Source organism: Bison bison, unplaced genomic scaffold (genome assembly GCF_000754665.1).
Source record: "Bison bison bison isolate TAMUID 2011002044 unplaced genomic scaffold, Bison_UMD1.0 scf7180017858798, whole genome shotgun sequence".
NCBI lineage: Eukaryota > Metazoa > Chordata > Mammalia > Artiodactyla > Bovidae > Bison > Bison bison.
In genome coordinates this window covers 4711-15193 of record NW_011489370.1, presented here as the reverse complement: position 1 = coordinate 15193, position 10483 = coordinate 4711, and the positions used below count along the sequence as shown (strand labels likewise).

Here is a 10483-nt window from a genome sequence, read left to right as displayed (position 1 = left end):
TCCTTTTGTTTTAGAATATAACTTTTAAGTTTACATGTTTTTTTTTTTCAACTTTACATTTTCAAGTACAATTTTCCAGGCAATTTAAAACAAAACAAACCAAAAAAGGAAAACAAAAACAAGTGATGGTCAGACTTGGCCCAGCGGTGGACCGTGTACAGATATCCGTGCTATGGCACCCCCTAGTGCTGACCACTTTGCTTTCCCATACCTTGCCTTACCTTATAATTTAAGCTATAGTTTTTTCCAGAAATCACGTAGGGACGAGAGAACTGGGCCGTAAATAAGGCTGAGCACCTAAGAATGGATGCTTTCGAATTGTGGTGCTGGAGAAGACTCTTGAGAGTCCCTTGGATGGCAAAGAGATAAAACCAGTCAATCTTAAACGAAATCAACCCTGAATAATCAGAAGGACTGATGCTGAAACGGAATCTCCAATACTTTGGCCACCTGATGCAGAGAGTAGACTCATTGGAAAAGACCCTGATGCTGGGAAAGATTGAGGACAAGAGAAGAAGGGGGTGACAGAGATGGTTGGATGACATCACAGACTGAATGGACATGAGTTTGAGCAAACTCCAGGAGATAGTGCAGGACAGGGGAGCCTGGTGCTGCAATCCGTGGGGTCCAAAGAGTGGGACACGATTTAGGGGCTGGACAACAGCAGCAAATATCTTGCTCTGGGGGTTCAGATCCTTGCTTCACTTTCTGTGCCCATAGCCTCATTCCTGCTTCTCCCTGGCCATAGGTTGGCAGGGGTTCCACAAGCCAAGATGTGGAACAAGAGCCGTCCTCAGCTAGAAACATCAATTAAACGATTGAGTAAAATAAAAATGCTTCTGAAATCCTCTCCTCATGATTGGTTCAAGGATTGTAGAGTGAAATCCAAGAAAGCCAAAGATGAGGATTTCCCATCAGAACAGTGAAAAGTTCTACAGCCATTCGCTGAGGTCATGGTCAAGATCGGCTCTGCCAAGGAGAACGTGGTTGCACCTCCAAGGTCCTCTCTGGCGCCACCCCTGAATCCCTAGTTTGTGCAGATCCTCTGATACCTTCCTTCCAGCTCAGCATATGGCCTGCCCTGAAGTCTCTCACAGACCATTCACTGGGCCACAAAATGGTCCACTTTGGCTGTTGCCAAGACCCGAATATATACTACCTCTATCCCATTGTAGAATCCTGAGCTGTCTCTACAAACCTCAATTCTAATTCTTTGGGCTCTTTTTTTTTTTTTTTTTGCCACAAAGGTCTGTGAGAAGCTAGGCCCAGAAAGTCACATGTTATGATATGTCATGATTCCCATCCCAAGCTGGAATCAAGATTGCTGGGAGAAGTATCAACAACCTCAGATGTGCAGATGACACCACCCTTATGGCAGTAAGCAAAGAGGAACTAAAAAACCTATTGATGAAGGTGAAAGAGGAGAGTGAAAAAGGTGGCTTCAAACTCAACATTCAAAAAACTGAGATCACGACATCCGGCCCCATCACCTCATGGCAAATAGATGGGGGAAAATGTCCTTATCACAAAAAAGAAACGAGAATTGTGTGATGGGATGGAGATGTTAACTAATGCCATGGCAGGAATCATTTTGTCATTTATAATTATATCCAATCACCATGCTGTACACCTTAAACTTATACAATGTTATATGTCAATTACATCTCAATAAAACTGGAGAAACAAATTTTAAATAAAATCTGTGTATTTTATTTTGCATAATTTATACCTCGATAAAAAATAAATATATAATAGGACTAGTAAGGACAGTTATCTTCTTTTTTCCTGCTTCTTTGTTTTGATTTTGTTTCTGTTTTTTTTTTTTTCTTTCCTTCAGTATTGTTCAGCTAATAAGCTTTAGTCATGAGACTTTCCCGGTGGTCCAGTGGCTAAAACGATGTGCTCCCAATGCAGGGGGCCTGGGTTCAGTCCCTGGTCAGGGAACTAGATCCCATGTGCCACAACCAAGACCCAGCACAGCCAAATAAATGGACAAATATTTTAAAAAATTAGTTGGTGTTGGCTTTTCTACTTCCTACACTTTGGTCACCTCCCCAATTATTTTATATCTGATGACAACCCAAATATCTCCAGTCTCCCAACATTTATGTTTCTTTTCTCTTTTGCTCTTTTTTCCCCCTTCTCCCTCTACTTTTCTTAAGACAATGGAAGGGACTTCCCTGACAGTCCAGAGGTTAGGACTCCCAGCTTCTACTGCAAGGGGCCGAGGCTTGATCCTGGTTGGGGAACTAAGATCCCACAAGCTGTGGGGCATGCCTGCCCACCCACAAAGACAATGCAACACTGGAAAATCTTCCAAAGAGTTCTCAGGCTCTTGATTCCTTCCTACTAACCCCTCTCCCTGCATGTTGGGCATTTATGAATACAGTAAAGCGTGATCGACAAATCATGTACTTTGACATGAACCTGTAGGATTTTGTACTTGCTGTTGTTGTTCAGTTGCTCAGTCATGTCCAACTCTCTGCGACCCCGTGGTCTGTAGCCCGCCAGGCTCCTCTGTCTCCACTACCTCCCAGAGTCCTCCCCTGTCTCCAAGAGGTTGCTCAAATTCGTGTCCATGGAGTTGGTGATGCAGGTAGCAGGTGTCAGACCTGAACATGGCACTCTTGCAGGTAGATGCTGATAGCCCTGTGCACCTGTCTCACAAATGCATCCTACATTTGTGTGTCTACAGTGCTGAAGTTTTGGGGTTAATTTTTGTGTTTTTCGGGGGGGGGGCGGTGAACTATAGTTGATGTGCTGAGATTTTGTCATTTCTAATCCACACAGGAGCTTCAGAACAGTGAGTGGGCTTCACCTCCCTGCTTTCCAGCCCTCTCCTCAATGTGTACTCCCCACCCGCAAGTTCCCTCTTAGTTGCGACCCTGCACTAGAGGTGGCCTAAGAGAATTCCAGTTTCTTTCTGTCATTCTCTTTCCCACCAGAGGCAACCATTCTAACATGTTTCGTGTTCCTCATTCTGCTGTGTGTGTTTTTACGTCTGATGCATGTTCAGTGGCTCAGGCATGTCTGACTCTCTGCAACCCCCATGGACTCTCACCCGGCTCCCCGGTCCATGGGATTTCCCAGGCAAAATTACAGGAGTGGGTTGACATTTCCTTCTCCAATTAATTATACATATACAAATTTTAATATGTATACATACATACACATGTATACATTCAGTGGACATGAACTTGAGCAAACTCTGGGAGGTAGTGGAGGACAGAGAAGCCTGGAGGAGTACAGCCCATGGAGTCACAAAGAGTCAGACGTGACATGGTGACTGAACAACACGTACACATGGACAGGCATACCTCCCTTTTCTGCCCTTTGGAGATACTGCATTTTTTACAAATTGAAGGTTTGCGGCAACCCTAGGTTATCAGATGGTTGTTAGCTCTTTTTTTTTTTTTGCCATCCTGGGTCTTACTTGTGGCATGTGGGATATAGTTCTCCTACCAGGGATCAGACCCAGGCCACCTGCACTGGGAGCAGGGCGTCTTAGTCACTGGACCACAAGGGATGTCCCAGCATCTGTTTTTTGGTAATAAAATGCTTTTTTTTTAAACTTTTCTTTTTATTTATTTATTTGACTGTGCCAGGTCTTAGTTGTGGCATGTGGGGTCTAGTTCCCTGACCAGGGATCGAACCTGGGCCCCCTGCATTGGGAGTGCAGAGGCTTAGCCGCTGGACCACCAGTGAAGTCCCAAGTGCTTTTAAATTAAGGAGTGTATGTTGTCCTTTCGGACAGAATGCTTTGCACACTGAATAAACTACACTGTAGTGTAAAATCAACTTTTACATGCCCTGGAAAACTAAAACTTGTGTGACTCTTTATTACCGTGTTCTCTGTATTGTGGCCATCTAAAACCAAACTAGCATATCTTGAGATACGCCTGTATTAGCCCTTCACTTTGAGTCATATCATTTATTTATTTAATTATATTTAAATTTATTTATTTTTAATTGGAGGATAATTGCTTTACAGTATTATGTTGGCTTCTACCATACATCGCCATGAATCAGCCAGAGGTACAGGTATGTCCCCTCCCTCTGCGGCCTCCTCTCCCACCTCCCACCCCATCCACCCCTCTAGGTTGTCACAGAGCACTGGGTCTGAGCTCCCTGGGTCATAGAGCAACTTCCCATTAGCGATCTGCTTTATACATGGTAATGGAAATGTTTCAATGCTCCTCTCTCAATTCGTCCCACCCTCTCCTTCCTCCACTGTGTCTACAAGTCTGCGTCTCTGTTGCTGCCCTACAAGTATGTTCACCAGAACCATCTTTCGAGATTCCATACTTATGTGTTAATATACGATATTTGTTCTCTTTCTGACTTATTTCACTCTGTATTAAAGGCTCTAAGTTCATCGACCTCATTGGAACTGAGTCAAATGCACTCCCTTTTATGGCTGTGGGTCATATCATTTAATTGGTATAAAAAGGGGACCATTTTTCTGCACTGGAGAATTGTCAACATGTTGGTTTTGGTTGATTGTGTTTTCAGTTGAAATGTGAATCCATCCCTTATATTCATGATGAGCTGTAGTTCATCTAGAGGCTTGAGGACTTTCTGATTCAGCTTTTCATCAGGACTGTGTTCCAGGTGGTGTTCTGTGTTGCCTGTTACAGCACACGGGGTAGCACAGGATATCTGGTTGTCCCCCAGCAGTAAGGGAAGAACAGCAATCAGGTGATGTCAGCCTCTTTCATCAAAGTTTCACCTAACAGAATCAGTCACATTCAGATCAGATCAGATCAGATCAGTCACTCAGCCGTGTCCAACTCTTTGCGATCCCATGAATCGCAGCATGCCAGGCCTCCCTGATCATCACCAACTCCCGGAGTTCACTGAGACTCACGTTCATCTGTCCTAAATCTGATTTCATTAGAACTTGCAAGACAGTGAAAGTGAAAGTGAAGTCGCTCAGTCGTGTCCAACTCTTTGTGACCCCATGGACTGTAGCCTATCAGGCTCCTCTGTCCATGGGCTTTTCCAGGAAAGAATGCTGGAGTGGATTGCCATTTCCTTCTCCAGGGGATCTTCCCAACCCAGGAATTGAACCCGGTCTCCCCCATTGCAGGCAGACGATTTACCGTCTGAGCCATGAGGGAAGCCCTGCAAGACAGTGACTTTGTCTAATTTTATTCATCCTCCTCCATCTAGTTTTAAATTCATTTAATAACTTTGCTACTCAATATCTTGATCTCCAACTCTCCTTCACTCTACTTCAGTTGCTCATTCCCACAAACAGTCCTCCACTTCATTATTACCAACATCTTCAATGTCTATAATCTCAAGCATTCTGTTCTGCAGCAACACCTTTTTATTTTGACTTTCCAGTTTCTAGTCCCATCTTTTAATTCCACAAAACTGTAACCATTTATCAGTCATCTGCTACTTCCCATCCCCTTCACCCACCTTTGGCAATGCAGGAGGTTTTGTTTTCAGTTAAGAGCTTTTCCTCATCAACTCTACTGTGTAACTCTAAGGGTCTGTGACAGCAAAGTAAAGTGCTTATTACAGTGTGATTCTATATCTCAGGGAAGCTGGAGGAAAAGATGAAAATGACCAATTATCTTTCTCACTGTAAAATAACTCACTTTATCTGTTACTATGCTCTTTTTCTTAAAATCTACTTTGTCTGATATTAATATGGCTATGCTAGCTTTCTATGTTACTCTTTGCACAGTGTATCTGTTCCTTTCCTTCTACTTCCAACCTATCTCTTTTCTCATGTTTAAACTGCAGCTCTTTTTTCTAAAGAAAAATCTGAGTTGCCTTATAACAGGAACGAGAATTGATAATTATAAATCCTCCCACAAAGCAAAGCCCAGGCTGAGATGACTTCTCTGATTAAATTCTATCAAACATATAAAGAAAAAATAATATGAACACTTTATAAGCTCTGTCAGAAAAAGAGGGAGCATGAGAACATGTTTAAATTCATGAATAGTTGAATAAAGCTGATTATATTTTCAATTTTTTTAAGTGAAATTGTTAAAGTTCATTTTTTAATCATTTTTCTTTTTTCTTTTTTTTTTTGCCACATTGCACAGTTATTAGAATCTTAGTTTCCTGACCAGGGATTGAACCCTGGCCAAGGCAGTGAAAGCACTGAGTCCTAACTCCTGGACCTCCAGGGAATACCCTAAGTGTAACACTTTGTCTTTTTTTTTAATATGTATTTTTTTTACATGGACCATTTTTAAAGTCTTTATTGCTTCCATTTTATGTTTTGGTTTTTTGATTTGAGGCATGTGGGATCTTAGTTCCCCAACCAGGGATTGAACAAGCACCCCCTGCATAGGAAGGCAAAGTCTTAACCACTGGACTGCCAGGAAAGCCCCCTAAAGTGCAACTCTTGTCACAATATGGGCTTCCCTGATAGCTCAGTTGGTAAAGAATCTGCCTGAAATGCGGGAGACCCCAGTTCGATTCCTGGCTCAGGAAGATCTGCTGGAGAAGGGATAGGCTACTCACTCTAATATCTTGGGCTTCTCTGGTGGCTCAGCTGGTAAAGAATCCACCTGCAATGTGGGAGACTTGGGTTCAATCCCTGGGTTGGTAAGATTCCATGGGGAAGGGAAAGGCTACCCACTCCAGTACCCTGGTCTGGAGAGTTCCATGGACTGTATAGTCCATGGGGTCACAAAGAGTCAGAAACGACTGAGCGACTTTGACTTTCTTGTCACAATATGGGGCTACCTGTGTTTCCTCCCACGTGACAGTCTATGTGTTTTCACTGGAAACAGGCACAAGGAGGCAGTGCTTATGTTCAAGTTAATACTTTATTCCTTTCTCTGGTTCTGGTTAAATTTTTGTATGTTTTGCATGAAAATTCACTTTTCTGGATGTGTATTATGCTTTTCAATGTTAACTTCAGCATTTAAATCATTAAAGTCACTTTGTCCACTGGCAATGATGCATCTACCTTCATGCTCCATAGAGACTCAAGTGTCCCTTGAACCAGCAGATCCTCCAGTGCATGGAGGGATTCCACACAGCATCTCTTTCCTGTGGTTAAGACGATTCATCACTAGAGATGTTTCTGTTAAGTCTTGGAAGTGGAGGCTGGTGACTATGGCCCATTGTTCTCCCCCAGGCTGTGTCGGATCCCATATCCAAAGTATATGGCAAATCCTAGGAGGGAGATGAGACAGTGAGAAGGGAAAGTAGGTGCTCTCCTTATTTACGAATGCCCGGTAGGCTTCCTATCATGGTGTCTGACACAGTTCAAGGCAGAGGAAGTAGAAAGAATATTGGGCTGCATCACTCAAGAAACCTCTTTATCCCAGACAACCACTTACCAATTGCCATCCAGATGCCAAATTGGGCCCAGGTCTGAGTGGTCATCTGAATCATTAAGTAAACATTCACTAAGGTGCTCACCAGGAAGACAGCAGGCAAAGCAGGGACCTGTGGGCAAAGTCAGTTCATTCCTGAACACACCGCAGATGTCTGAAAGGGAGACCCTACCCCATGTGGGCAGGAAAACTCCAGTTCTACTCAGACTGTGTGCTCAGTGCTTAGTGAGACTGAGTTTGTAAAGCACTGAGGGTGGATCAGGGAACAGTCCATTGGTTTCAGCAAATCCCCTCATTGCCTGTCCAGCAAAGGATGTTTAGACCTAAAGCACGCAGACCTCCTTCACTCGAGGTGGACACTTTGGGCACATGAGGTCACCTACCCTGAACGGAAGAGTACTGGGGTTCTGGGGCTGCCTCCAGATGATGACCGTGACCCCAGTGATGAGCAGCAGCAGCAGCACAGCCACTGTTGTGAGCACGGGGTCTCCAGAGAACACCTGGCTGGGCCACTGGGCTAGGACCAGGCTCAGGATTATCAGCAGGAGAACTGCAAGGGTCAAGGAGGAGAACAGGCTGGACCCAGAAGACAAAGATGTCAGGACCTTGTGCCACACCCCTCCCCAGGCTGCCCACCTCAGGAAGGGCCATCGTATCTCCAAGACTCCTCAATTGCTCAAAACATACTGCCTTCTCCATGCTGTCAATTGCGGAATACAGCCAAAGAGAAGTCCCACTGCTCACCAAGCAGGGAGGCACATCCATAGACAATCTGGCCAGATTTCACAGTGGGGGTAGTGCTGGTAGGGAACCACAGAGTCTTTAGAGTCCTTGAAGTTCCTGCTTCTGATGCAGGTTCCGAAGGACTTGCTTCCCACTGTGAAATATCAATTTCATCATCTTTTTTCTCATTCTTGCTGAAATTCTGTTCTGGTTGATACCTGAATTAGAAATATCAAGGCAGTATTAATGATAGCCCCTACTCATCCAACATTACCCAGACTAATCTGTCATTTGCCAACTTAATGATAGCAGGACATTTACAAGATAGCAGGAAGGAAGAAGAGAATTATCTCTGCATCAATCCCCATGAGTCAAAGACCCCCAGGCAAGGTGTAGAGAAGCCTTACCTGAGGACAAGAACTGAAAAGGCCACCAGGGAGTAAGCCAGCAGGGTCCCGATGGACATGAGGTCCACCAGGTCAGTGAAGTCGAAGAGTAACGCCATGACCGCTGGGATGAGGGAGCAAAGACGGTGGGGGGAGAGTGAGAAACCACTGGAAATACGCAAGTTAAGAAGTATGATTTTAAAAGGGTGAGTTTTGTTTATTCACCTGCAAGAGTTCCAGGAACCAAGACAGCCATGATGGGGGTTCCTGTGAGGGCAAAGGTGCGGACAATGATGCGGGCATCAGTGGGGGCATCAGTGTGGACATCGGTGGGGGCAGGGATCCAGGCAAGTCCCCGGAAAAGAAGCCCATCCTCTGCCATTGCATAGATCACCCGAGCCATGATAAACATGATACTCAGAAGGCTGGAAGGGAAAATGGGAATGTGTGAGAAGGCGCAGAAGCAGGAGAGACCAGGGCTTTTGCTCCCTGGTCTACCTGGGGTCAAGATGTCTTTCTCTTTTTGTCTCTCAGTCCCAAGGGCTGGGCATACCTGAGCATCTGACAGTAGATGAAGAGAAAACCATGGCACTGACCTGTATAAAAGAATGCAGAGGGTGCAAACAGCCACGACATATTTGGCAGACTCCCACCCAACATAGACGAAAGCCTGCGGCAAGGGGCTCTCAAGCTGAATCAGGTAGTAGGGCACCATGAGGGTGAGGGCCGCCGAGACACCAAAATACACCAAAAAGCAAATGAAGAAGGAGATCACGACAGCCAAGGGTATGGACCACTGAGGATTTCTGGCTTTTCTCCCTTCAGGATGGGAAGAGGTATTGGGTCACTGGGGTTTCACTGGGGTGAAATCACAAAACCCACTTTACTCTTCAAGCTTCAAAAGCAGCCTAACCTTCTACCTGCCCCTGTGCCCAAGAGCACCCCATTCTGTTCCCAAACCATGATGGGACACAAGATACGCATGTTACCTGCATTGACAATGTGAGAAAAACCAACAAATGCGTAGAAACATGTAGCTGCTCCCTGGAGAATTCCATCAAAGCCAAAAGGCACAAACCCTCCAGAACCCAGAAGGCCCAAGCTGTGGTGAGAGGAGGAAAGAGGAGGAACATGGATGAGGTGTGTTCGGCCATTTCTACTGGGCTCCTCCCTTAATACCACAGGTCCTGGGCTCCAGGAACCCCCAAGCTTGGACCATCACCCCAGGTCTCATTAGTCCCCACCATGTTCCCAACTCTGCACACCACACACACATGCATTACTACAACCAAGGGTACCCTCCTAACCTATCGGCATCACCAGATCCAGCTGCAACCAATTTGTAGTCCTGTTCCGTGAGCTTCCAGTTGTGCAGATCTCCCTTAATGAAGCCAGAGACGATGATGAAGCTGAGGACCAAAATGTTCAAGCCTGTGAACACTTTGTAAATCAGGGTTGACTCATAAACTCTCAGAGCCAGGAGTCCTGTGGGAAAAATGGAAAATGAGACAACAAAATAACTAAATCCAGGACTCCCCTAGCAATCCATTGGTTAAGACTCTGAGCTTCCACTACAGGGAGCAGAGGTTCAATCCCTGGTCTGGGAGTTCCCCATGCATTGCAGTGAGGCTAGAGAAATAAATAACTAAATCCAGAGAGACAGAAAGCAGATGAGTGGTTGCCCAGGGCTGGTGGTTGGTGGTTGGTGGCTGTGGACAGATGGACAGTGACTGCTCAGTGGGTACAGGGTTTCCTTTTGCTGTAATGGAAACGTTTGGTACTGGATTGGGGTGGTGGTTACACAGCACTGGGAATGTACTAAGTGCCGCTGAATTGGACACCTGCTGATGGATATTTTCTTACTGTGACCATCATCTCACAATATCCATGTCTATCAAATCATCTTAAACTTTTACAATGCTGTTTGTCAGCTGTTGTTGTGGTTCAGTCACTCAGTCATGTCTGATTCTCTGCAACCCCATGGACTGCAGCACGCCAGGCTCCCCTGTCCTTCACTATCTCCCACAGTTTGCTCAAATTCATGTCCATTGAGTCGATGAT

General features: G+C 45.1%; 2 protein-coding genes across 2 annotated transcripts in view; one reads left to right on the top strand and one right to left on the bottom strand.

Moving 5' to 3' along the window:
- Positions 1–1183, top strand: part of DPRX (divergent-paired related homeobox) — a gene marked incomplete at its 5' end in the record, with an annotated part of 4706 nt that extends 3523 nt beyond the window's left edge. The window contains 2 exon segments of the mRNA XM_010829575.1: positions 860–893; positions 1001–1183. Coding sequence (XP_010827877.1) covers positions 860–893; positions 1001–1183 — 217 coding nt within the window.
- A 5846-nt stretch (positions 1184–7029) lies between these two features.
- Positions 7030–10483, bottom strand: part of LOC104980784 (cationic amino acid transporter 3-like) — a gene marked incomplete at its 5' end in the record, with an annotated part of 5539 nt that continues 2085 nt past the window's right edge. Inside the window, 10 exon segments of the mRNA XM_010829562.1 lie at positions 7030–7066; positions 7068–7149; positions 7317–7425; positions 7697–7863; positions 8058–8254; positions 8444–8546; positions 8648–8847; positions 9019–9241; positions 9412–9524; positions 9730–9907. Of these exon segments, the coding sequence (XP_010827864.1) occupies positions 7030–7066; positions 7068–7149; positions 7317–7425; positions 7697–7863; positions 8058–8254; positions 8444–8546; positions 8648–8847; positions 9019–9241; positions 9412–9524; positions 9730–9907 (1409 nt within the window).